The sequence below is a fragment of the Phytophthora sojae genome (genome assembly GCF_000149755.1).
Source record: "Phytophthora sojae unplaced genomic scaffold PHYSOscaffold_1, whole genome shotgun sequence".
Classification (NCBI taxonomy): domain Eukaryota; phylum Oomycota; class Peronosporomycetes; order Peronosporales; family Peronosporaceae; genus Phytophthora; species Phytophthora sojae.
Window position 1 is genome coordinate 8,599,129 of NW_009258115.1, and position 26,065 is coordinate 8,625,193.

General features: G+C 52.4%; 9 protein-coding genes across 9 annotated transcripts; 7 read left to right on the forward strand and 2 right to left on the reverse strand.

Moving 5' to 3' along the window:
* Window positions 1-55: 55 nt before the first annotated feature.
* On the reverse strand, window positions 56-824 carry PHYSODRAFT_537581 (hypothetical protein; the record flags this gene model as incomplete). The annotated part of the gene is made up of 2 exons (XM_009518163.1): window positions 56-320; window positions 408-824. 2 exons carry the CDS (start codon window positions 822-824, stop codon window positions 168-170), a joined length of 570 nt encoding a protein of 189 aa, XP_009516458.1. The 3' UTR covers window positions 56-167.
* A 605-nt stretch (window positions 825-1,429) lies between these two features.
* On the forward strand, window positions 1,430-3,097 carry PHYSODRAFT_322725 (hypothetical protein; the record flags this gene model as incomplete). The annotated part of the gene is made up of 1 exon (XM_009518164.1): window positions 1,430-3,097. One exon carries the CDS (start codon window positions 1,430-1,432, stop codon window positions 3,095-3,097), a length of 1,668 nt encoding a protein of 555 aa, XP_009516459.1.
* Window positions 3,098-3,200: 103 nt separating this feature from the next.
* On the reverse strand, window positions 3,201-4,847 carry PHYSODRAFT_246355 (hypothetical protein; the record flags this gene model as incomplete). The annotated part of the gene is made up of 1 exon (XM_009518165.1): window positions 3,201-4,847. One exon carries the CDS (start codon window positions 4,845-4,847, stop codon window positions 3,201-3,203), a length of 1,647 nt encoding a protein of 548 aa, XP_009516460.1.
* A 966-nt stretch (window positions 4,848-5,813) lies between these two features.
* PHYSODRAFT_246297 (hypothetical protein) lies at window positions 5,814-6,203 on the forward strand (the record flags this gene model as incomplete). The annotated part of the gene is made up of 1 exon (XM_009518166.1): window positions 5,814-6,203. One exon carries the CDS (start codon window positions 5,814-5,816, stop codon window positions 6,201-6,203), a length of 390 nt encoding a protein of 129 aa, XP_009516461.1.
* Window positions 6,204-12,423: 6,220 nt separating this feature from the next.
* Window positions 12,424-12,714, forward strand: PHYSODRAFT_476261 (hypothetical protein; the record flags this gene model as incomplete). The annotated part of the gene is made up of 1 exon (XM_009518167.1): window positions 12,424-12,714. A coding segment is annotated over one exon (291 nt), but the record flags the coding sequence as incomplete, so codon positions are not given.
* Window positions 12,715-12,798: 84 nt separating this feature from the next.
* On the forward strand, window positions 12,799-13,305 carry PHYSODRAFT_377335 (hypothetical protein; the record flags this gene model as incomplete). The annotated part of the gene is made up of 1 exon (XM_009518168.1): window positions 12,799-13,305. A coding segment is annotated over one exon (507 nt), but the record flags the coding sequence as incomplete, so codon positions are not given.
* A 3,928-nt stretch (window positions 13,306-17,233) lies between these two features.
* On the forward strand, window positions 17,234-18,986 carry PHYSODRAFT_246325 (hypothetical protein; the record flags this gene model as incomplete). The annotated part of the gene is made up of 6 exons (XM_009518169.1): window positions 17,234-17,678; window positions 17,725-17,908; window positions 18,082-18,395; window positions 18,497-18,541; window positions 18,640-18,843; window positions 18,958-18,986. The coding sequence occupies 6 exons, from the start codon at window positions 17,234-17,236 to the stop codon at window positions 18,984-18,986; spliced, it is 1,221 nt and encodes a 406-aa protein (XP_009516464.1).
* Window positions 18,987-20,361: 1,375 nt separating this feature from the next.
* Window positions 20,362-20,616, forward strand: PHYSODRAFT_386226 (hypothetical protein; the record flags this gene model as incomplete). Its single annotated transcript, XM_009518170.1, has 1 exon — window positions 20,362-20,616. A coding segment is annotated over one exon (255 nt), but the record flags the coding sequence as incomplete, so codon positions are not given.
* A 1,182-nt stretch (window positions 20,617-21,798) lies between these two features.
* On the forward strand, window positions 21,799-26,007 carry PHYSODRAFT_374165 (hypothetical protein; the record flags this gene model as incomplete). Its single annotated transcript, XM_009518171.1, has 4 exons — window positions 21,799-22,281; window positions 23,305-23,379; window positions 25,255-25,589; window positions 25,779-26,007. Coding segments are annotated over 4 exons (1,122 nt in total), but the record flags the coding sequence as incomplete, so codon positions are not given.
* Between the last annotated feature and the right edge of the window lie 58 nt (window positions 26,008-26,065).

Genomic DNA, 26,065 nt, shown 5'->3' on the forward strand with positions numbered 1-26,065 from the left:
CTGCAGTCCATTAGCTGCAGCGTTCCCGTGGTGCTCGTTAAAAACAAGTACATTACGTACAACTAAGCTTCGTTCGTATCGCCAGCCGCCCGAGACCCAGCAGCTCCTCTTCTCTCCTCTCTACACTTGGGCTCCTTCCTAGCTGTGGCTGTGGATGCCAACTGTATCTACATGGGCGCTCCTCTTCGCTGCCGGAAGATCGGCAGGTTGCGGGTTGACCGACGTCCAGTCCGCACCACCGCGAAGTAGACGACCACCGCCGTCAGCGCCACGGCCGAGAGCATCACCGACGACTGCAGCGCCGGAGCGCCCGCAGTCAGCTCCTGCTGCTGTTGCTGCTCCGCCGCCAGCACGACCGTCTCCTCCTCCTCCTCCTTCTTCTGCTGCTCTTCGGTCTTCTCATCTACTGTCTCCGGCTCTGCCGCCTCCGTCGCTTCCGGCTTTGTCTCCTCCGCAGCTTCAGCTTCAGCCTCTGTAGCCTTCTCCTCTGTGGCCTCTGGCTCTGCTGCCGCCCCGCAGACGACGTCCGCCCACAGCGCCGGGTCCGCCTTGAGCTCGGGGTCGCCCGGGTGGGAGACGCCCTGCGTCCAGCGCAGCTGCTCGTTCTTGCGGAACTCGAACTCGCAGCACGGGTCGCCCAGCTCCTGGCCGTTGGTCTGGCCGTCGCCGTCCGAGTCCTTCTCGCAGAAGTCCTTGGTCCACTGGAACATGGCGGCCACGAAGTCCATGCCGAAGTCGTTGTTGGGGCCGCCGCTCTCCTTCTCGTGGCCCAGCGCCTGCACCCCCGGGACGTTGCCCCCGTTCGGGATCTTCTTCTGGAACATCTTGTACGCCCCCGCCTCCTGCGCGCAGCCCAGACACAGCACGGCGCACACGGCGGCCGAGCGCCCCCACGTCGAGCGCAGCACGCCCATGGCTCGGACCTCTCCCCTGACCTTCCCCTGCTGCAGCTCGGCTGAGCCGTGAGCTTGTGTACGGTTTCAACGCAAACTAGACCCTGTATAATGCACTCTCTGAACCCAAATCGGATTGACCAGGTTCACCTGTGTTTTTCGATATCTATTATTGAAGTTGAAGGACCATCACTCTTGACTTTATATAGGGGCCGCGTTCTGATCGGCGCCTGCGCCAAATAGAGCCGCGTACTGCCGCGCTTGCTCACGAACGGTATGAACGGCGCGGGATGGTGCACACGTTGACGCGCGCCAGACAAGTCGGCGCTATTATAGGGGCATCCCCGTATCTGCGAATAGATGGTAGCAGCCGGCTGGAACAAACAGAGAGAGCTCACGTCACATCCCCCTGTGTGGCCTCTTTTGGTTTGCTGTTGACTCACTTGCATTCTTGCAGCACGGCGGCCACACTGGAGGAGGAAGAAGTCTTCGTCGTCGACTTGACTGGGCGCTTGCGTCGCTCCACGATCAAAATCATGTCGTCAGGGGACCTCAAGCTGGACGACCTCAAGCTCGACTTCAGCACGATCGAGTCGCCGCATCACAAGACCAGAGACACCGACGTTCTGTCGCCGCAAGGGGCCTGGAACACCCGCGATACGGCCGTCGAAAACGAACCGGACGAGCCGCTGTACAACACGCAGATCTATGGCGGACTGCGCAAAGGCGACACGGTCAAGTTCTTCTCCATCCAATGCATCGGGTTGGTAGCTGCCACCTTCTCGTCGACCTTTGCGGTCGAGTGCCTCAACAGCGAGGTCCAGCCTCTGCTCAAGGAGCACTTCGGGCTGAACCCTGCTCAACTGGCTGCTTCCCAGCGTCTCACGTCGATGCCTCAGGTGCTTTGCTTCCTGATCGGACTGCTGACCGACTGCTACCCGATCCTGGGGCTGCGACGTAAGGCGTACATCCTCATCGGTTTAGCGATGACCGTCGTGAGTATGTGGTGTCTTGCGGGAATGGACGCGTACATCGAGACGCTAGAGCCTGGGACTGCTAGTACCGGACTGGCCGCGATGGTGATCGCATTTGCGACGATAGCTAGCCTCGGAAACATCGTGGCGTACGTCAGTATCCAATCTCGTGTGATTGAGCTCGCCCAAAGAGAACCTTTGGGGCTTCGGGGGACGATCCTGGCCGCGTACTTAATCTTCAGAAGCGTCGTGTTCATCATTACGGACGCGTGCGTATACGCTGTTCAGAGTACTGCGACTCCAGGGGAAACGCACCATACGACGACTCTCATCGTATTTGGCTTTATTATCGCGGCGCCGATTCCTCTGATCTGCAAGTTTTGGGAGGAGAAATGCTACTCGCTCTCGACGACCGTAATGACTCGAGGCCAGATCCTGTGGAAGATCATGCAGCAGAAGGCTGTGTGGAGTGTGCTGGTGTTCCAGTGCTTCTTCACGCTCTTCAACATGATCAGTTTCAGCGGACCGTCCTTAATTATCAGTGTGTGGGCTGGAGCGAGTGGAGACAATGTGTTCATGCAGCAAGCGATGCACTACGGGATGGTGATCGTTACCGTGCTGGTGTGGCGCTACTACTTCATGAACCGCGCGTGGCGCGGCTTCTACGCTGGTTGCCCAGGGCTGCTTATCGTCTCCCAGTTGATTGTGACGATTCTCGTGAGCCAAGATATCCTCCGTGACCGCGTGTTCTATCGGATCATGACATTGTTCAGCAGCGCTTCAGCCGCTATCGGCTGGCTCAGTAGCGTGGTCCCGCTGACGGAGATCATCCAGGAAGGCTCGGAGGGTGCCATGGTCGGCCTTACCCTGTCGCTCTATTTCCTCGTCGGCATTTTCGTACAAACCAACTCGGTCGGTCTGTTCGAGGGAAGCAACTTCTACAACATCGCCGAGGTTGCATCAGACTCTCCAGAAGGGCGCGAAGATGTTCTCGTGGCGCTCATTCTCAACTATTGCATCAACGCGTTGGCGTTTTTCGGACTCTTCTTCTTACCACGTCAGAAGCTTGACACGCAGCAGCTCCGCAGTTACGGCGGGTACACCAAGTGTGCCAGCGCTGCCATTGTGGTCTTCTCCGCCGTTCTCTTCCTCTACTCATTCGCCGTTACGATCATGACTTTCATCCCTGGAGCTGCTTGCATTCGTGTCATGGGTGGCTCTGGCTGCTAAGATGCTATCATCCGTAGATATAGTTGTGAGCTCGGTAATTTATCTGGACTATCCTGAAACAAAACCGTAAAACACTTTCTTGATTAGAGAATTAATAACTGATCTAGCATCCCTGACCTCCAGCGATAGGCATACAGGAGGTCGACGGGATCAACGTAAGCGCGGTGACAGTCAACGAATAGACGAATAGTATCAGAGCGAAGGCGACGATGGCAGCGCTGGTGCACTTTGTGTATCCACCGTAGCTTCTTAGCTGCTGGGTATAGAGCTTTTGCCGAGGCAGGAAGGGAATTCCAAAGAAAGCCAAAGTGTTGATGCCGTAGTTGAGCAGCATCGCTCGGAGTACATCCGATCTTGCGTCCGCGGTGTCCATTGTGACTTCTGCGATGTTGTAGAAGTTGGAGCCATCGAACAGACCAGAGGTGTTCGTCTGCACGAATGTACAGACCAGAGAGTGGACCGACACAATGAGCCCCACCATGGCCCCCTCCGAGCCTTCCTGGAGAATTTCTGTGAGCGGGACCATATTGCTCAGCAAGTTGATGCCGATCGAGGCGCTGTTGAAGAGCGTCATGATGCGGTAGAAGTACCGGTCTCGGAGAATATCTTGCGTTACGCAGATCGCCACGATCATCTGCGGGATGACGAGAAATACGACGGCCATGGAGTAGAACGAGCGCCACGGTCGGTTCATGAAGTAGTATCGCCAAACCACCACCGTTATCAACATCGTGCCGTAGTACATCACTTGCTGCAAGAACGCGTTGTCGGCACTCGCGCCCGCCCAAACGCTGATGACGAAAGCCGGCCCGTTGAACTTGATATCCGTGAAGAACGTGAAGATGCACAAGAATGCCATTATGCTCCACGCTGCCTTCTGCTGCATGATCTTCCACAATATCTGGGCCCGAGCAGACACCGGTGTCGACAACGAGTAGCATTTCTCCTGCCACGACTTCCAGATCAGCGGGATCAAGGCTGCAATCACAAGCGCGAATATAAGCAGCGCCGTGCAGTGGTGAGACGTAAAGCTGAAGATAATGGTCGCACATGCGTCCGTGAGGATGTACACGCCGTACTGGAAGGCCAAGTAGTTCGCTTGAATAGCTCCACGCATGCCCAGCGGTTCGCGCTGCGACAGCTCCATCACTCGAGTGTGGACACACACGTAGGCCAGCGCGTTTCCAGTACTCGCCAGCGTCGCAAACACGATGATCGCAATAGCCAAGCCTGATTCTGCAGTTGGATCGTCTAATGCCTCCACGTACCCGTCCAAAATGGCGAGAACCAACAAGCTCATGACAGTCGTCCCCAAACCGATCAGCAAGTAACCCAGTCGTCGTAGTCCGAAGATCGGGTAGCTGTCCGATAGTAAACCGAAGAAGAAGCACAGCGTCATGGGGAATGTCGTAAGTCGTTTTGAGGCCGCCAGCTCGCGCGTCTTGAGTCCAAACTGCACCGTTAGCATGGGCTCGATCGCGCACGTGAGGCTTTCAATCGCAAATGTCGTCGCAAACGTGGCCGCCACGAGGCCGATGCAGTCCTTGGAGAAAAACCTGACGGCGCCTCCTTTGCGCAGACTCCCGTAGACCTCCGCATTGTAGAGCAATTCACCAGCCACGACGGAACGTTCAATATCACGAGACACTGGAGTCTTGTGCCCCGGGGCTGAGCCTGGTTTGGTGAAATCAGCGGATATCGAGGGCGACTGGTGTTGATCGCTTAGGCCCTTCGACGAGAGCAGCTTCATGATCCCGCTACGCTTCCCTGTCAGGCACTCGTCAAGCTGGAGGTGGAGTGTCGTTCGGCGCAATTTCACAAGTGAAGTGTTTCGGCGTGGTTTCGGGGATCCACGCCACCCAAACGTATGTCGTGTCGGCCGAATCTTGTGATGTGAGCCCTCAATGAACCAAAGTGAAATTGCTGGTGAGCTCGCCTATTCTACAGCAGGTGGTTCTACAGCGTCACCTGCAGACGCGAGCTCACCATACGTCGTTGTCTATGAGCAGAAGAGGCATTCAGCTCGCAATGTGTTCTGCAAGTTAATCTGGTGAACGAGCAACTCGATTGTGAAGACGACCGGAAGTTGCGGCTCGCAACGTCGGACGTTGGGTGTGAACAATGGGACCACAGAGAGGTACGTCTACGGCCGAGTGTTAACGGACAAGGTTTTGCGAGCCATATCAAACAACCGTACATCTGTAGCTCGCGTACGCATGCGCAATGACCGTGAGTTTGAGCTACATTCCGTACGTTCCATCCCAGCATATGATGGACTCTGGCAAGGAAAACAAAGTTTGCTTTGCTTTCTGTCGTCCGCTCTCGCAATAGTCGTAGGTACACAATATGTATTAATAGGTCCCGCCCAAGAGGCCCTGTTGGTCGGGGCCTACATACCATATAACTATTGCAGCGCTAAGGATACGAGTGAGGCTATAGTACATGAAGTAATAGTTAGGCTATGGTACATGAAGTAATAGCGATCCCAGCTAATGGCCTAGATTGACAACCTCCTCCATCACCCTGACGCCGTCGGCCTGTCCTCGGCTCAGAAGTGATTTCGTATCTCGACCCTTCGTTCTCGTACATGTCTTAGTTGATGCCAGGCTAACCTCACTACCAGTTCTCTATTTGCCAAGAAGGACTCGCTCGGCTTTGGCACTTTGAAAAATTTCAAATCAATCAACGACCAGGATCACCCGTCGGCCAGACAGCCATGAACCGCTCCAAGGACAAGGACGACAAGGAGCGCTATCTCACCTACTCCATCACCGTCAAGCATGGCGACATGGATAAGGGCACCCAGGACGGAGTAGTGACAAAGAAGATGCCCAAGTTCACGGATGGAGGCACCAAGGAGTTCCTTGAGTGGGTCTACCACTTTAACCAGCTCGCCAAGATGAAGGAATGGAGCGCTGAAGACAAGTTTCGCAATGCTCGGGTCCTGCTCGAAGGAGACCTTCTCGATCAGCTCGACCAGCAACTAATCGCCGGAGACGACGACGTGCGCATGGACGACAAGGAGTTCAACAGCGCACTGTACAAGGCATCGGTGGTCGTGATGCCTGTTTTCCACTACATCGGGGGTCAAACGAAGTTTCATTAATGGGAGCTTATGCGATGACCATCAGCTCAGTCCGATAAGGGACGAGGAGAGGCGGGTCTTGCTTGCTTGTTTGCTGGTCTTGATTCGAAGTGAGGGGAGAACGCCTGGTGATGGAAAATAACCGTTCTAAACGTTTTTCAAATAAAGTTTCATTAACCATGAGGTTCAGAACCCCGTTTAAAAATAGACGTTTGCAACGCAGCACCTTCGGCACTGCGGACGGCAGTCTGCGGTTGGCATGCAAGCTGGACATAGTTGAAAGGATCGAGCCGCTACACCTGCTCTGCAACCATTTCTGTCTCCGGACCCATTACGCTCTCTGGGTATTCGCGAACGCGCGCTACATCGATCCATGTCGACGTCGTCGCGGCCAGGTTGATGTAGATGTAGGCCAGCTTCTCAACTTTGTCCTTCGTCAGCCGGTTGCGCTTTTTGCTGTGAATAAAGTCAAATATGCTCCAAGCGCGTTCGCTTGCTGCAGAAGAAGTCGGAACAGCGAACACCAGTCTCGCGAGGTCGTAGACTTTAGGATGGCTTTTTTCGAAGAATTGCGAATTGTCCTCCCACCAGTGACGCGGTGCTGCAGCATACTGAGCCTTCTCCTGTGCCGACCACCCCTTCGTCAAGGCTCCAAACGCGTACAGAGCTGCCGTGAACGCTGTCGAAGACGTGCTACCAAGCAAATGGGCTCGTTCGGCAAACGCAACTGCTGCTGCAACGCTTTCGTTCATGTCATTCTCCATGAAGTCACTTGTGTCAGTGGATGGATCCAGTAGAAACGCGATTTTTATGGCGTCCGTCTTCACAAACTTCCATCTCGACTCAATATGAGTTTTAATGGAAGTAAGTAGACCGGTTGGGATCACGCGGTTGCTGGTTTCATAGATACTGTGTGTTCTCAGGCGTCGAAACAACGAGTACACTCTTGATGTTGCACACTTATCGGACTCCAATTCTCGCAACATCTCCACAATCGGGTCGATCAGCTTTACAGCGTGCTCAAAGCGTTCCCAGAAATCCGGATCATCAATAATTGCAATCACCTTGTCAAGTGACGTTCGATTGGCAGCAGTGACTTGGTAACGCGACAGGAGCTCAGCGTTATCCGACGCATCGAATAATTTCTTGATAGCCACCATATTTGTCATTACGCTACGGAGGCAGGCATGAAGTGTGTACCAGCGGGTTTGAATCGGTAGAACGAGAGCACGGCGCCGATCCGTGCTTGGGAGGGTTGTGGCTTGGTGAAGCGACCGAAACTGATCTAGCAAATCATCATGCGCCTGAATAACAGTTGACTGGAGATTGCGAAATTCGTCTAGAAGCGCGTGATGGTCTCGAACGAAACTTCGTGATAGCGACAGCCTCCTTCCGGATAGCTGTGAAGAACGAGAGCTTGAACACATCCTGGATCAACAGATTAATGGTGTGGGCAGCATATCCACCAGCGAAAATGGGTAGCTTGGCTTTCAAATGCGCCCATGCGTTCACCATGTTGCTCGCATTGTCCGTCATAACACTTGCAATGACAGCCCCCGTCTCGGTGTGGACTTCGTTTATTACCCGCTCCAACTCTTTCGCCATGTAAGCCCCGGTATGCTGAGAGGTACCCGTCGGTAGTGATGACCAAAACAGAGCTGGCATACCAGGGGCGACGACCATACAGTTGACGATGCTTGCGTTGTTGGTGTCGCTCCATGCGTCAGTAACAACAGAGACCACACGCTGCTGCTTAATCAGCTGAATCACATACTTTCTGCATTCATCGCGCATTCGTTGCCGCATGACTCCGGCGATCTTGTGTCGGGACGGGATTATCAGTCCAGGCGCGAGTAACTGCATGAACTGGCAGAAGAATGGAGACTCCACGAGAACAAACGATAGCGCACATCCAAACATCATTTGAGCAAACGCGAAATCGAATTGCTCTTGAGTAACCGAAGGTAGAACATTTCCACCAACTGGCAAGTCCGTTCGAGTAGTTGCTAGCGGAGGAGCACCAGTGCTAGTCGTAACCGGAGCCGACCGCTGCTGCTTCCTAGCTGCGTCAGCTCTCGCGAACTCACTCCATTGCTCACGTATGCGTGGCGGCGCTGCGTTACAGTCGACCAAATGCGGGACCATGAACCGAACTGGTTGGCCCGTGTTAATGCGGCTGTGGCAGTATCTGCACTCCGCAGCCACTTTCCTGCCATCGCCCTTTGGTTTCTTCACGAAGTGTTCCCATACAGGATGCGCGGGGCGGCCAGGCTTGAGAGACGGAGAGCGATGCGATGAAACCCCCGGCGAGGGCGACGTACGCTGCTGCCCCGCGGAGATGGCTTGAGGCGAGTCCCGCGACTCCGACTTCGACTTTTGTTGGATAGTAGGCGACTCCGAGATACGACGTTGCCGCTCCGCGGCTGCGGCAGACCCCCACACAGCCGGAAACACCGGTGATGGTTGACTCGCTCTACCTTGTTCAGGAGATGGAGAGCTTAGCGCGACTGGAAACCTCGGTGAAGCGTGACTGCAATGGCGCTGGGCCGAAGGAGGAGGTGACTGCTACTCCATTTGGACTTGGGAAGGCTTCGCGGAAGTGCTAGCAGCAATGCCTAAGCGAGTGGCTTGACTTCTGACATTGGGTTCAACAGATAAAGATGCGACTCGATGTCGCCCCCAGATTGCCAGAACACGAGCAACGTTCGCCGAGCAGCGCTGAATAGGTGTTCTATTATGGTAGGGTCTTATAAAAGTATGGTGCGATTGTGCTAGCTGGGTTCTAAACCTCTACAAATGTTTAGACAATTTGACAACGTTGTGTAAGTTTTCAACCCTTCAGGTTCTTTACCATCATTAAGAACGCCACGTGGGTGGCCTCGGACCCGGGCGCGGTGAGCATTATCACCGAGTCCTCCATGATGACGCCCACGACGCTGTACGCCACGGCGGTGCGCTCGGAGCCGGGTCCGCGTCGCGAGGGCGTCACGACGGCGCTCCTGGCCAACAGTCCGCATACCTTAATGAACAACAGGAGCTGCAGCACGGAGAAGCCGCTGGGCTACGGCACCAACGTCTCGATGCAGCGCAGGCATTCGATCTTGCGCATGAGCGCCAGCAAGACTTCCAGCGGCCATGGGTTGAGGAAAAGCGCGTCCGTGGAGTTCGTTCTGGACCACGCGCATCAGCAGGCGGCCCAGAGCATCCACGCGAGCACTTCGTCTATCGGCCGAGAGCCGCAGTACGAAGCATCAACATTTATGTTGTGGAGAAGGAATCGAATAATCTGACTATGGTTGGCGGTCAGGGTTACCGGTATAATACCGGTGTGTACCGGTATATCGAAAGTACTATTTTGAAGTGGAAAACACAATTCCCTGGTTCTACCATGGAATACAGCGGACACGCAGAGAAGATTCAAGAAGAATTGTGGGAGATAAGGAAGCTCCGCAGCGCATCCCTCGCCGACTACAACAAGCGCTTTCGCACGTTGGTGAGGATGGAACAGGTGGTGACCGAACTGCATGGCGGCACACCTCTCGCTGAAGACGCGTTGTGCCGACTCTACAAGCGCGGCTTGCCATTTGAGTGGCAGAGCAAGTATGACTCGAGCGGCCAGTCGTATCTCAGCATTGCAACACTAGTCCCCTACTTCGAGCGCATCGAACAAGAAGAGCAACGACTACAAAGCAGAAATTACAGTCGCGACAACAACAGCAATAACCGTCCAGGAGGTAACCGTGGACAAGGCCGTGGACGTGGAAGGCGTGGTGGCTTCGGCGGAAACAACAGCCACCAGAACAACTCGCGCAACCAGCAGCAGCGCAACCAGCACCGTGGCAACGGTGGCAACAACAGCGGCGGAAACAAGTACTGCACATTCCACCGCACCTCGTCGCACTCCACGCAAGAGTGCCGCGCACTCCGTGGCCAGAACCAACAAAATGAGCACCAGCAAGCCGACCACCAACGCAGTTTCAGCTCCAGAGGACGCGGTGGTCGTGGTGCAGGAAGCCGTCCCAGCCAGACGTTTGTCGAACGACGCAGCCAGCGTGACGCAAGTTCAAGCGATGAAGAATACATGTTTGTCGGGCTACAAGACGAAGTTAAACGCTCGCAGCCCCCAATGCGCGCGATGATTAAGCTGGAACATGGGAAGGAGCACTACAAAGCTCTACTGGACAGTGGATGCTCCCGTAGTCTCGTGAGTGCTGAGTTCGCAGAGATTGCGCAGAGCAAAAGTGGCTTGGACAGCTCCGAAGTCTCGTACAAGTTAGTGCAAGGTTCGGCCACCAGCACTGGGTCGCTAGTAGTCCGCTTTCGAATTCCCAAGTTGAAGCGTGACACCATCATTAATCACCGCTTTGAGGTCCTGCCCTCGCCACGCGACGACATGGTCATTGGCCGGGATCTCATGACAGCTTTGGGTATCGTTCTCGACTTCAAGAACGGTCGTGTGATCTGGGATGGAAGTGAAATGCCTATCAAGGTTGGTGGAAAGCTTGCAATTCCCCGTCAGTCAACAGCCACAGACGACAACTTCGATGATTCTGCAGATGAAGTGCTTTTGGGCGAAGATGAAACCATTTCTCCAGCTGATTTGATGCCTAAGTACGTGGATGACGCGCTGAAACATTGCTACCTGAAGCTACTCGAAGAGTATGTTGATCTCTACAATGGGCGCCCCGCCTCGCCGATTATGTTCTGCCTTTGCGTGCCGATTTTGAGCCGACGCACGCGAAACCGTACACGATCCCCAGGAGTCTGGAAGACGCTGCGCGCAGAGAGATACAACGCTTGCTGGAGTTTGATGTGATTGAGCAGATCTACGGGTCGGAGAGCGCGTCGCCGGCGTTTTTCCTGCGGAAGCCCAACGGATCGCTGCGTTTGCTCGTGGATCTCCGAGCTTTGAATCGTTATCTACGCCGCTCTCCCTATTACGTTCCCAAGATCCGAGAGATTCTACTGCGGTTAGACAAAGCGAAGTGTATGTCAACGCTCGACGCAAACATGGGATATTTCGCGCGCAGACTAGCGCGTGAGAGTCGAGCTGCAACGGCTTTCTGTCTCCCATTTGGGAAGTTCCAGTTCAAGCGATTGCCGATGGGCATTTCGACCGCGCCGGATTAGTATCAAGCGTGCATGGAGCGCATCCTCGGAGACTTGCCGTTCGTGATCGTGTATTTGGACGACGTGCTGATATTCTCTGAGAACGAGAAAGACCACCTGGAGCACCTGAGAATCGTGTTCGACCGCCTTAGGCAGTATGATGTCACTCTCAACGCTCGCAAATGCCACATTCTGCGAAGCGAAGTCGACTATTTGGGCTTCACAATTACTACTACAGGCATCCAACCACAAGCAAAGAAGGTTGAAGCTATCCAGCAGATCGCAGAGCCAAGAAACAAGAAAGAGCTCCGTCGCTTTCTCGGTATGATCTCGTACTACCGAGAGATGGTGCCTAATAAGTCCGCCTTGACAGCTCGTTTGAATCGTTTGACGTCAAAGAAGGTGCCGTTCACGTGGACTCCGGAAGATTCAGCAGCCTTCGCCGAAATTAAGAGTGCTCTCGCGCGCAATGTATGGCTAGCCTTCCCGGACTACTCGCGCAAGTTCCACATTTTCGCTGATGCCAGCGGCCACCAGATCGGCGGTGTAATTGTACAAGGAAAGCGGATTCTCGCGTGTTTCTCCCGGTCAATGACGGACACGCAGCGCAGATACTCGACGATGGAGTGGGAGCTACTGTCCGTCGTGGAAATCCTTCGGGAGTACCGAACAATGCTTTTGGGATTTCCGCTGGTGATTCACACCGACCATAAGAACCTACTCTACCCTAAGGAGACCTCACTTCGCGTGAAGCGCTGGAAACTTCTACTGGAGGAATATCGGCTCGCGGTTGAATACGTTCCCAGAGTGCAGAATGTCGGTGCGGACGCCTTTTCTCGACTTCGTGCAGCAGGCTACTGAAGACGAGCTTTGTGCAGTTGAAAAAGAAGAAATCGCCATTGACGGCGCTGTGATGAAGCGCCACCAGCTTGATGATCCCACTTGCAAGGCTATCATCGCCAGACTCGAAGCCAAGGAAGCTGACCCAGACTACGCTCTAAGACCTGCGCTGGGTACTGTACTGCTTCACTACCAGAAACGTGTTCTCGTCCCTCAGTCACTGCGCAAAGATCTGATTGAGCTCTATCACGACTACGTCCTGCATCCAGGAGGAGAGAAGCAGTATCAGACGATGTCTTCCACCTTCTTTTGGCCTGGAATGGAGAAAGCAGTGCACGACTTCGTAAAAGCCTGCGTCCCGTGTAAGCGCGCAAAACTGCACGGTGGTAAGCAGCTCTATGGCCGAATTCCGCCAACTCCGTCGACGAACAATGACCGTCCATTCGACATCGTGCATGTGGATTTAGTGGGGCCGCTACCTGGAGATCACTATTGCCTTACGGCGATCGAGCAGCAATTTCGTTGGCTAGAAGTCATCATCCAGCAAGGCAAGACGTCAAAAGTGACCGCCATCAGCTTTGAGCGCGTGTGGCTTTGTCGCTACCCTCGTCCGAGACAAGTTGTGCATGATCTCGGTCCCGAGTTCACTGGGGACGAGTTTCAGCAGCTTCTGTCATCGCTCGCCATAAAGGACAAGCCGATCACCGCCAAAAACCCGCAAGCGAACGCAATCTGTGAAAGAGTGCATTTCGAGATCATGAACATCCTCCGCGTGAGACCTGATCTGATGGACCAGTTAAAAGTTGCTTTGGACTACGCAGCCTACGCTATCAAAGCGAGCTACCACTCGGTCCTCCGCGCGTCGCCAGCTCAGCTACTCTTCGGAGAAGATATGATCACGCGTCAACTCCATTTCGCTAACTGGAGTTTCCTGTCCAAGCAGCGCTTCCTGTCTATCCTGCAAGACAACGAACGAGAAAATATGAAGCGGCTGCAGCACTTCTACAAGGTAGGCGACCAAGTCATGCTGAGGATTCCGGCTCGCGAGCGAAAAAAGACGGATCCAGTCTCAAAAGGCCCGTACATCATCAAGGAAGTCTACGACAACGGCACGGTGCGCCTCGACACTGGCAGCACCGAGTATCGTGCCAACATTCGCCGCATCTTCCCGTGCTGAAGCGGCATGTTCATCATCCTGGCATGGGGGAGAATGACAACCTCCTCCATCACCCTGACGCCGTCGGCCTGTCCTCGGCTCAGAAGTGATTTCGTATCTAGGTTCACTCGACCCTTCACATGGGTTCGTTCTCGTACATGTCTTAGTTGATGCCAGGCTAACCTCAATACCAGTTCTCTATTTGCCAAGAAGGACTCACTCGGCTTTGGCAAGATTGTCGCCACGGCGACAATCTAGGCTCTGTACTGTACAAATTTAGGAACCACTCGAAGTCTGAAAAGATAGGATGGGATGTGTGAAAGACCGTCACTGGCGATGTAAGCAGGCCTGTATCAACGCCAACGACATCACAAGAACCAAAAGGAACATCATGGACATCTACGTGTTGTTTCATGCAGTAATAATTCGAGCTTTGAACGACGAAACATCCTGCTGAAGGAAGGGCCTGACCCCTTGTGGATAGTACTTGGCATTGCGCGTGCAGGAATCCCCAGCCGATTGACTCTGAAGCTCAACGCCAAACTCCAGTTTTGCGGCGGTGAAACAACACTTTGATACGCATTTAACGTTAGTTAGAAAACTGAAACTCGTGCGATAGATGTATTATAGGCAAAAAGTTAACCCACGAAGTGAGATACGCTACATGGTGTACATGCATCACAAGTTGTGATTCATAATGCATGCTCACGACATTGTTTACCTGTGATCTATCATCACGTGTGATTCAAGTGACAGAAGTGCGATCCTAGTGTAGACGAATGGTTCTGGTGACTCAATCTGATCCATGTCAACGCGGTACGTGCACTCGCACAAGAAACATGCGCGATTACGAGCAAAATCAAATGCCAGGTTGAAGCGTAACACGATCATTATCGTGCTGAGGATCCAAGTTGTACCTACCTCATTGGCTCCTAGATCGTGCAAGTTTTGTATCTAGCCTGATCGCATCTTCCAAGTAAACGCTTAAGCCCTAAATCAACGCCCAAGACTCGCCAAGCTTTGACTCTGAACAGCGCCTTGCTGCCGCGGCACGATCTGTCTGATGAAGATGTGATCTCCATTGTGGCTTACGGGTCGACACCGCCACCATCAGAAGCTGACCACCCAACCAATGACAACCGAAACTCCTGGAGAGGCTCGCCATCGAACATTCAAACGCGCTATCAAAGCGTTGCGTAAATAAAATTACAATAAAACTATTGATAAAATTGGGGTCAAAAATTACAATTAGAAAATTGGCTGCAATGATTTTATTGTATTGTACAAGACAGTTGACTTGATAACTGTATGTGCGTGGGTAGCTAATCAAATGGTCCATACAGACCCCTATACAAACCACAAGAATACAATTCAATGCCTACATTGTACAATTAAAATTGTAGCGTGACGGCAAATCTCAATCAATTCTTCAATGTAAATTGACGCAACGCTGCTCCTGACTGGGCTTCGGACGTTGGAGCCATCCTCGACGGTAGTGCGAGACGAGTTGCTGTCGAGCGAACGGATAGTGAAGACAGCGGTGACTCGGCAGCTGCAGCTGTACCCTCGCTACGCGGAGGAAACAGCTTTCGGGGCAATTCTGCAGCTTTGCAAACCCCAGCAGCTTCGACAAGGTCGATCGAGCTGTCAAGCACCCCGCCAGCGGACACGACGGTGCACCCCCTCACACTTTATGGCAAGGACATCATTCACATTGCTCCCGTGGGCTCTTCTGCGAGTGCTGTTGACGCCACCAACGCCGTGAAATGGTCCGACACGCTCGGTGCCATCGATACCGAGGACGACTACTCGATCCGGGACCCTCACTTCGATCTCTCGACCAGTAAAATCACCAAGCTCTTCACGCTGTCCAACCCCGACGGTACGAACTGCACTCAGCAACAGTAGATACTTACTTGTACTTACCCATCCTGGCTTTGTGCTTTGTAAACTGACCTGTCCGTTGTCCCTCAACGCAGTAAGGAGCATGTTGTCGTACGAGGGGTTTCGATGCGGACTGGAGGCTATGGGCATCGCTTGTGACAGTGGGACGAAGATGAGAGTGGAGATATCTCGCTGGACGAGTTCCAGCGTGCGATCCAGGAGATCAAACTGGCGCAGCTCTTCAACGAGTCGTTCTTGCGCTCGATGCCAGTTCTGTTCGCGAGTCTCAAGTCTTCCGTGAGACTTGGATCAATTGAGTACTCGCCCGACCGTATTCGCAGCGTGTATCCGATTAGCCAAGTCCAGAGCTTCATCTACTCGACGAAGCCGAGCTGGGCTACTGTCCGCTGGATCAACGTCGAAGGGATCAACACGCTCCTCATGCGTCGTCTTTCCGTTCACTATTGCCTCCACCCCCTTGCGATCGGGTGATATTTATGAGCTGTTACTTTAGCACTATTCGGCTGTTGCCCAGTGGGCAATGCCCACCTACAGCCCCTGTTCACCTGTCATGAGCCCTGTTCTGCTGTAGCTTTCTGTTTAACCTGCTACTTTCTTCATGGATTTCTCCTGAGGTGTGTGTGGACTGTGGAGTACAGTAGGGTTTTCTTCGGCTACGTGCCATTGCAATCGCTCACTACCTTCTGCTACATGAATTTACTTAAGTACAGCGCTATTGTTTTACTTCTGTATCCTACGGATCCTCAATAGCAAAGAGCAGTCCATTTGTAAGTTACTAGCTATGGGAGTAGCCGATGTACGTTTGACTGAAGTGCTTTGGATGAAGCGGTTTTGAATTATCGAAGCGAATCGCAGCTTGAGCCCGCAACTGGCGTTTAATCTAAAATACTACGTAGTATTTGTTGGAGAACAACAGCAGACCAGGGTCCTTGACAGGTCAGTAGGAGCTGTACGGTACCAACAGCTCGACAGTGCTGGAACAACAGGTATTAATTATTTTCCCTTGCGATCGAAGACACGCTCCAGACGGACATCAAGCGCCCGAAATACGCCAAGTCCGACGAGCACTCGTTCCTCATTCTCCAGACACAGCACCCTCGAAACGTTTCCACTGTGAAGACCTATCAGCGCATGTACCGCGCTGCGCAGTTTGTGCTACCCGAGGATAGCTCGCCTTTCGATTCCATGAGCAAGGCTGAACTGGAGTCACGGCTCAAAGAACTCGAGGTTGGACGCGTGAATCAGAGGTCCGCCAATACCATAAAAAATTGTATTGCCAGCAGCATGACTCCATAATAAAGATTTCAATATAGCGGCAAGCAATAGTAAATATTGCCGTAATTTATATTGTATTGTTAGTTATTTATCCATGTTCTTCTAACTCTCGCTCTTCTACTACTACTTCCCGTAGGCACGCCTATCTCGATAAAATCTCTGCGATCCACAGGCCAAAACACGCCGAGCTCCTCCTCTTCAAAACGCGCAATGGCATCTTGTGGTAAATCTGACGCTGGCTGCCAAGTAGGACGGGGGTATCCAACCCAGCTCACAAAGTAGTAGTCGTTGCCATCCAGATCAGTCTTTTTTGCATAAATAAACTCAAGGGTGTATACATTTGGCCCTTCAATGTCGGAGCTGTCACTCTCTGACGAAGTTGAGTCGCTCACAACAGCATTCGTAGGGGCACTTGGCGCACCGACGCTAGCTTGTTGGAGACCATTGTTTTTGGAGATGTTGAAATGAGACGCTAGGCCGCCCAAGAATGGCGGCTGGGCTTCTCTACGAGTCTGCTCCTGACCGGTAATTATATCGACGCTAGTGTAGTGTGGAGGACCCCATTGTTGACATCGGTGGTGCCTTGTGATGCCATCAAACATAGATTTGTGGTGGGCCGCAGAACCGCACTTTTTTCATATTTATTGTCAATAATTGGGTCAATATCATATTGTATTGGTAGCTGGGATGTCCAATAATAAAGATTTTTATTGCAAAACCCAATTATTTATTGAATTGAAATATTTTTTTCTGACCTCTGCGCGTGATGACCCCGCCGGAGCAGCTCAGCCTGTACGTGATGGAGGGCGTGCTCATCAGCGTCCAAGGAGCCAACACGCTCTGGTCGGCGCTGAAGCAGCGTCTGCATGTGTCGTACTCCAAGGCTCGCCAGCACAGTACAGCGTTCCTCATGTACACGATCATGGACGTCTGCGTGAATGAGCTGTCGCCGATCTCGCACATGTTCGGCGCCAAGCTCCTCATGCTCGAGCGCCTGCTGTCTCTGGATCCCCGGTACTTTGACATGCGCCGCATCGCAGGCTGCTCCAAGCAGATCGAGGGGCTTCAGATGCACTGCACGCCGATGCGCGACGTCATCTCCAAGCTGGTCGCGTCCGGCGACTACCAGGGCGAGACGCTGCAGTACCTCGTGGACGTGCAGGACCACCTCACCACCATCGAAGAGGAGTGCGAGGCCAACCTCGACCGTTGTGCAGTCTCGTGGGAGAGTTCAACGCTGCCCGCGAGGCTCGACAGACGACGTGACGTACATCCTGGCGCTCGTGGCAGCCATTTTCCTGCCGGGCCAGTTCCTCACGGGCATGTACGGCATGAACTTCAAGTACATCCCCGAGCAGAGGTACTACTACGGCTACTTCGTCTGGTGGGCCGTCATGATCCTCATCGCGGATCTCATCGTGCTCTTCTTCAAGCTCAAAAAGTGGCCGTAGCTTACAGCAGCAAAAGGCAACTTCAACAGTCAAAAATGATAATGCATCCATATCACATTCGACGGGGAAGTATCTTGAAGGACCATCACTCTTGTCCGCACTATTTGCGCTTGCCGCCAGTACCGGAAGAGCCGCGCGCCCGACGCCTCATGGGGATCCGCAGCACGCGGCCGCTGCCGCTGGCGCACGCGGAGCTGGCGCTGGCTCCGTTCTTCAAGCGGCGCTTCCGCTCCTGGCACCTGGAGCACGTGCGGCTGGCGCTGCAGCGCTACCGGCTGCTCACGTTGCGCTGCTGCGTGGACGCGCTCCAGCTCAGTGCGATCCTAGGCATCAAGGAGAAGAAGCTCGTGGACGACGTCATGCGCCTCTTCCTGCCGCGCACGCCGACGCGCGTGCAGTGCATGGTGGACGCCATGGAGGTGCTCATCGCGCTCGTGCTCGTGTGCCAAGCCCCCGGCATGCTGCAGCGCTTCGAACGTAAGGCCCCCTCCAACATTTTATGTATTTGACAGCATTTTTTCTTATGGTATCTACTTATTTATTTTATGTACTGTGGCCAGTGATCTTTGATATTGTAGACTTGGAGGCGAAAGGGGCGATCTCGACGACAGATTTGATCATGTGTGAGTCGACTGAGCAAGTTGTGGTGTTTTACTGTTATACTTTCGTGGTGTCCATGTTTTTAATTTAAAGTTGTGGGGCTTCCTTCCTGTTGTTGCAGTATGTGGGGCGGTGGGACGAGCTATTATGAAGCTGTTCGAGTACAAGGTTGAGCCGGAGCAGCATGCTGCCATGGCGTATGTTACAGAGGTGTTGGATGGGCTTGGCGTGGGTAGGAGTGGCTCGATCGGGAAGGAAGCTCTTTGCAAGTTCATGGTATCCGACCGCTTTGCTGTTCATTACGCCAAGCAGTGTACTGGCGAAGGTGTGTACTTTGCCGTCTTGCGTAAGCTTGCTTTCGTATTTGCTGGGAGGAGTGCTGATGTGTTATTGAACGTTGCGTGAGACAGATAAACCGAAGCTCTATATTATGATGGAGAAAGACGCAGAGTTTCTGGGGGCGATTGAGTTCAGCAACGAGCAGCACATGCAATCGGCATCACTGAGAACTGTTCGGGACATGCTTTACGCGCAAGTGCATCGAGTTCCAGAAGACTTTTTATTTTTGTGCCAAGGGCGAGAGGTGGATAAAGTGTGGGAAGTGGATCGTCGGGCATGGTCTATTGTGCCATTCGCTTTGCGAGGTTCGCCTGGTCTGCGAACGGACATTTTGGCGAAGAACCGCAAGCTGGAACGACCTAGTGTCGCGAACCCTTTCGAGTTTCGCTACATGGGCAACCTCATCACGCGTTACAAGAAGTACGTTCACGAGATTAAGCCCGTTTACAGACATCGGACCTTTCAACTGCGCAAAAACGCCCCGAGAAAGCGCCTCGAGCCAACTGTACAGTGGCGTGTAGCTACTACCTGGAGTGGAGAGTGGATATATCAGCAGCAGCGGATTAAGGCAAAATCAAAGGCTCAAATTTTGAAGTGCCTGCGAACTGAAGCTCGGCCTCAGCAAGGGGTGCTTTTGGTGAAGTCTCACTTCGGGGAAATACTGTCACCTTGTTCTATGACCAATTCAGAAGGCGAAGGGGAGGAATTGAGCAATTCTGCTTCGTCGGCTCCACTTGATACGGCATCTACACCTCAAAAACCTGAGCAGCGAATGCAACGAATATCCGCCATGAGTTTGCGCGACCGCAAGCGTGAAGATAAAGCTCGCCGAGAAAAGTTACAGTGGAAAGCAAGACTCATCGCAATGGAAGCCCAGCACCAGATGGAACAAAAACTCGATGTTGCTGGTGACAAGACACTTCTGCGTGTCAAATCGACTAATGAAGCTCCTGAGAGTACCCAGAACTCAAGCATTAAAACTGTGTTGGTTCAGATCGAGGAAGATAACGTTCTGCCGTCACGACTTGTTCAGCGTGAGCCAAGAAAGCGACCGAGGCCGAAGAAACTGGAGTGGTCAACGTACCGATGGGATGTTCCTGGGAGATTTTTGACTGCGTTGCCGCCCAGCCGCAAAAAACTAAAAGTGTCGAAGATCAGTGACGACATCTCGCTTACCACACCGGCAGGAACTTCGACTAAACGGCAACTTGGCTTAGGACGGTTTCTCAGTTCCACTCACATTTTTCTGGAAGACAATCAAGTAGAGGTATTTCCCGTGTTGGTTATTCGGCCTCTTGAGGAGCAGGTTTGCGTGAACCAACGTGTTGCCGATGTGGATGGTGATGTTGTGATGCCATCCATTCCATCGTCGGAAGATGTCAACACTATGGAAGTCGAGAGAAATTCATTGTTCGCAAGCAAAACCTATCTGACGGAGTTTGAATATGATATCAGTGCGACAGAAAGTAACTTTGAGTTACTCTACCAGCACGTTGCCAGCGGAATCCTTCAAGATGCAGTTTGGCTGAATCGACGGGACATTTTAGGGCGCACAATGCTTCATGATGCAGCTGAATTCGGACATTCAAGTGTTATGGAGCTTCTACTGAAAGCGCGCGTCATTGTGGACGTGAAGGATAGCAGAGGCGATACCCCACTTCATCATGCCGCTCGTCACGGACGCTTGAAGGAGGTGAGCATGCTTTTGAAGGAGCATGCTACGCCGTGGATATTGAACGTCGAGAGGAAGTCGCCACTCTATTGTGCACTAGAAACGGCTGCCAGGAGATTGTCCAGAGCGGGTTCTCAGTCCGAGGCAACATCCTCCGACCTTCTCTTGGATTCAAAGTCTGGGGTTGACCGGAAGAACTTCTTTCAGGCCCATCGCACATATCCACAGCTGCGGCAAGTGATTGATCTGCTGTGGGACAAATATACGTTGGAGCATCTTGTCAAGAACGATGGCTATGACCGTACAAATTGTTTAGAACTCGAGAAACAGGTGTATGGAGATATGTTCGAGGCTTGTCACGATGGAAACTTGTTGCGAGTTCAGCGGCTAGTCGATCTGGAGAAACGGCCTGTGCTACGATACATCAACGACCAATTGGCGGTCTTACAGCGGACAGCACTACACGAAGCGACGGAGCAAGGTCACACAGCCACAGTCGATTTATTGTTGAAGCTTGGTGCCGATGGATACTTACGGGATCAGCGCCTACAGGCTCCGTTACATCTTGCTGCATACAGAGGGAGCGACAACATCGTGAAGTGCCTGATCTCGAAGTTCCCGCAAACGGCAGCATATCAAGACGTTGCTGGGTGCACACCGCTTCATTTAGCAATTCAACAAAAACACTGGAGTATTGCAGCAATCCTGGTTTCCTTGATGCAGTCTAGAAGGGACACTATTTATCATGACTCCGTCAATTTTGAAGGCAAAAGAGCTGATTGTTTGGATCTCCAGGATATTCGGGGTTACACCGCACTACATTATGCTTGCATGCACGGAAATCTGGAAGTGTGCACCGCGTTGGTAAACGCAGGCGCTGCTCGCTCTGTGTCGCGATGTGAGTATCGCATTCCGAGTTGGGCCTCTCATATGCTGGGTTTGTGGTGGAAAGGAGACTTGAAACGTGTCAGGAATAGGAGGGGTCTGCTGGAGGCGCCTGACCAACGCGAAACTATTGATATTGAAGCACCCGTCGAGCTGCTGCTGAAGGGTTGGAAACAGGACTTTTCAAATTATCAAGAACGATTATCTGTGCTTGATCTTCTCTTAAGTCACGACCACGCCGAGGATTTTCAACACGAGCGCCTGACCTTAGTGAAAATAGCCCCCAGTCCACTGTTTCATCTTGCGGCTGAGCTGGCAGAACAAAACATTAGTGTTGCAGTGGAGATTTGTCGCCGCCTCCACAAACAGCAAGTTATGATCAATATGCCTCACCCTCGAACACAAGAAACAGTTCTTCTGCAGGAATGCAAACGAATTTGCGCATCATGCAGCGGTGGTTCTAAAGTAGACGACTCACGGATGGATGACAAGACAGACCAGTTGGCGCTCATACGGTGTTTGTTGGAGCTTGGGGCAAATGTTGATCTAGCGAATGAATCTAACGGCGAATCACCAGTCGGGTGTGCAGCGTGGTATGGCCACTTAGCTCTCCTTGACTTGCTTTTGGAAGCTGAGGCTAATAAGAATGGTTTTCTTCGGCGATGCTCGTTCTCACCGCTGCATTTTGCTGCGCTGGGGAACAACCTTGCTTGTGCAAAGTTGCTGATTGGGCGGTCTGCCACAGTCAACGTTGAAATGCCTCCGACGAACGCTGAAACACCGCTTTATTTTGCTATCCGTTCCAAGAACGAGCAAATGGTCGATCTGCTTTTACGCAGCAATGCCGACCCTCGTTCACTATGCACAGTGCAACATGGTCAGACATCGTTCGGAGTCGTACTCTCACTTGAAACAACGATAGCTGGGGGGAACGCTAGCCAACTCGTTGATCATGAATATGAAGCTGTTGGCACTGCAGCTATGGTGGTGTCGCCCTTGACGTTTGGATTGCTTGTCGCGCAGTCTCTAAAAACGTTTTGTGTACCAGAAGAAGCCAACTACACTGTGGAGCGCTCGCAAAAGTACACCGAGTGGAAAGAAATGGAGCGGATATGCTTAACACTTGCCAAGAGGTTGCTAGAAGACAACGGTGGAAGCAAGGGCGCTGTCATTCGTGATGACGTTCAATTAGCAAGTGCATTGGGGTTTTGGGAGCTCGTGCAATTACTACTCTCCCAACAAATCCCGCTCTCCAGTGCGCCCAGCTCTTTTGGTATGAATGCTCTACACTTAGCGGCTGCAGCGGGTCAAACCAACGTTGTAACAGCGTTGGTCGCAGGAGGAATGGACGTCAACTGTGTCACGAGAAGTGACTCTGGGAAACCAAAGAAAACAACTAACCGTAGAGTGTGGTATGAGTGGATCGGATGCGGCCACAGAGGGGCTTTATTTTACGCTTTGATTCATGGACACACTCAAACGGCAGCAAAGCTTTTAGTCTTGGGTGCGGACGCTGAGCAGACTATGCCTCACACAGGGAAGAAAGTTACATGGCGAAACACTAAAGGACAAGATGCAGAAAAAGTGGCCGAACGGATCGTAGTGCGCTTTGTAGTTAGCGAGGCTATGCCGAACGTAGCGAGAACGAAGCAACTTGAAAGGAAGGTCGGCACACCACGGCTGGATGGAGGAGATCTGCAAGTTGATGAGGCCTCAGTAAATCTGATTCACTTGATCGAGTGCAGTATCAATCAGAGAGTGCCCCTACTCCATCTGGTTGTTGCCCTTGGACACCTCGCAGTGGCACGAACTCTTGTGGAAGCTGGCATGAGCATTTTTTCAAGTTATGCCTCGCCCTCAACAGCTCAATTTGGGATGCCGGGTTGGAAGTCGGCAGCTGAAACGCCGATTCATATTGCGATTGCCTGTGGCCACCTGGAGATCGTGGAGTATTTTGCAACTATCGTCCATAACCACTTTCCTGGGTGTTTTGTCCGCGAGGGGAAAGTCTTCAAGAGCCTTCTGGTTACTGCTTGCGAGGCACACCAAAGTGAGATATTACGCTTTCTCTTACGTCATGATGGCGGGGGTGGTGGTTTTACTCTCGAGGGTGGCAAAGAAGAATTTCAGAGCGCTCTGTGTACTTGTGCAGCTGCTCAATTTGTTGAGGGTTTCAAGTTGCTCGTCGATCATGGTGCACGGCCTGACGTGTCCACTCTAGTGAGTGTACTAAAAGGAATCATAAGCCCATCAAAACATCGAATGTCTAGTCCGTTGGTGAACGGGGTTGAGGTGTTGGAAATCGAGGGGCGTGGCAGCCGTGCATCGTTTCCTGGTGAAAGGTATCAACATGATTTAAGGACGCACTCGCTCGAAGTAGCCATCATGCTGCTACAAGAAATTCTCTCTTCGGAAGGCGTTCGTGAAATTGGAGATTTTCTTGGGGCAAGCCCTATCTTCGAGTTGGTGCAGAAGATTCTAGTTATTTGCTCGCGCTACCAGCTTTGGTTCGTGTTGGAAAGAATTTTCGTGCAGCATGAGGCATATTTTGTTGATGTGGCGAGCGTTTGGAAGCCGGTTCTCGTTCGAGCGGCGAGTTCCTGCTTTGTACTACACAGAGCAGCAATGTACAACCAATCGCAACTGGTCGCATTCTTGCTGCATTTGGGTGTTCCAGCTAATCTGCAACTTCGCCAAGCCCGTTTTATGAAGATTCCGATATGGTACGCTGCCTCGAGAGGTTCTCTTCAAGCCTTTGTTTATTTGGCGTTGCATTCAACATCGTTTGTTGAGGATCTGGTATCGTGTCAGCGTCTAAATAGTTTGCCGCTGGTATTCCGGTCTATTGACGAGTCCCGAAGTACCTTGTCTAACAGCGACACTTCGTGCAAATGGCAAAACCTTGGCGTGTTTGGGTGCATTGACGTTCCAAGGAAGCACACCAACGGATATTTAGTCCAAAAGTTTATCAATTACGGGATACAAATATCTCGCGGGCACGTTGACAACTCGTTGCTGCATCATGCCTGCCGACGGGGTGAAGTCATTGCAGTTCAAGCTCTCGTAGAAGGCGGGAGTTATCTAACTTCGGTTAACCGGGAAGGAGAGAGTCCACTGGAGGTAGCTAGTGGAAGAAAGGATGCGTTTGGCGTCTCGGTCGTACGCTATCTACTCACTGTGGTTGAGCAGAATAAAACTCCAGCCATGGCAAACTTCACCGATCGCGCTTTGGTCAAGTGCTTTGCTCAGAAATGGCCATGCAACCTGCGTATTGCACAGGCACTCCTGGACGGTGGTGCAAATCCACGCTTCTCTTACGAGGCCAGTGAAGATCAAGCTAAAGCATGTGGTATTGACCAGATCTCTGCAATGCTGTATGCAATGCAATCAGCTCAGTTCGCCGGTGTAAAGCTTCTGTTGGATCACGGATCAGCCATCACTGTACCCCTTTCCGAAGCCTTTTTGACTGCGTTTTTGATGAAGCCGGAGCATACCACTCGTCTCCATTGGAAGCGTTTCTCAAGGTTCGTCAAACACAGTGGCGGAAAAGAGCGACTGCTTGACGTTGAAAGTATCATGACGACGCTTTTGAAGAGAAGCGTGTTCCCAAGTGCGATGAACTCAGATCTCCTGCATCAGATGCTCACTTCTGCCGCTGCGATTGCAGCTACAATTGCTCAGGAGGTTGAACTGGACAAGCGATTTTGGAATGTCGTCTACAAGATTCTTGAAAAGTATCCCAAAGAAGTTGGTAGTCGAAAGGCTGAGTGGAACCAGAAAGCAGCACTCCACTATGCAGTCGCCAGTCTGGAAATACCCACAGTGATCAAGCTGCTTGAGCTGCGAGGATTCGACTTACTGGCTGAAGATGAAAACAAGCAGACACCTCTCCATTTAGCTGCTGCAGGTGGGGACGAGATAGTCTGTCGTCTTTTGCTGACGAAGTTGCAATCAAACACGGGGAAAGCTACGACCATAGACGTACCTGACATCCGCGGACGAACACCCCTGCACCTTGCCGTTATCAACGGACATGAGACTGCTGCAAATATGCTGTTGGCTGCCGGAGCTTCCCTCGAAATACGTTGTTGCGATGGTTTAACCGCGTTGTTATATGCGGCCAAGTGCAATCGGTTGGCCATCTTGATTGCTCTGCATTCCCAATTACAACCGAAGTCACGAGGGGCTCTTCTCACAGCAAACGGAGAAGCAGGTATCTTTGTCGCTGCCCGGCACGGAGCCTTTCCTGTTATTCGGTGGTTTATTAATCTGTACGAAGAAAATACTTGTGCGCTTGGCCATATCACGAGCAACACTACGCCCCGTGCAGATGGAGCAGGTTTGATTTTTACGGTGCAGTGTAGCTTGGGACGCACACTTCTGCACTACTTGGCAATCTACGGGGACGATGAAACGCTGGACATGCTACTGAAAGCTGCGGCTCATGTGAACCGAAATGATTCCGAACCTGGTGATCCAACGGTACAAGATATTGTGAACGCGCGGGATAAGTTTGGATATACGCCGTTGATGTACGCATTTGCGTTCGGCAGGCTACTGGTGGTTCGTATGCTCTGTGACGTCGGTGCCGATCCTTACGTAAGCGTTGATCACTCCGGTGACCCCAGTGCCCATCCGTACACTATCGGGT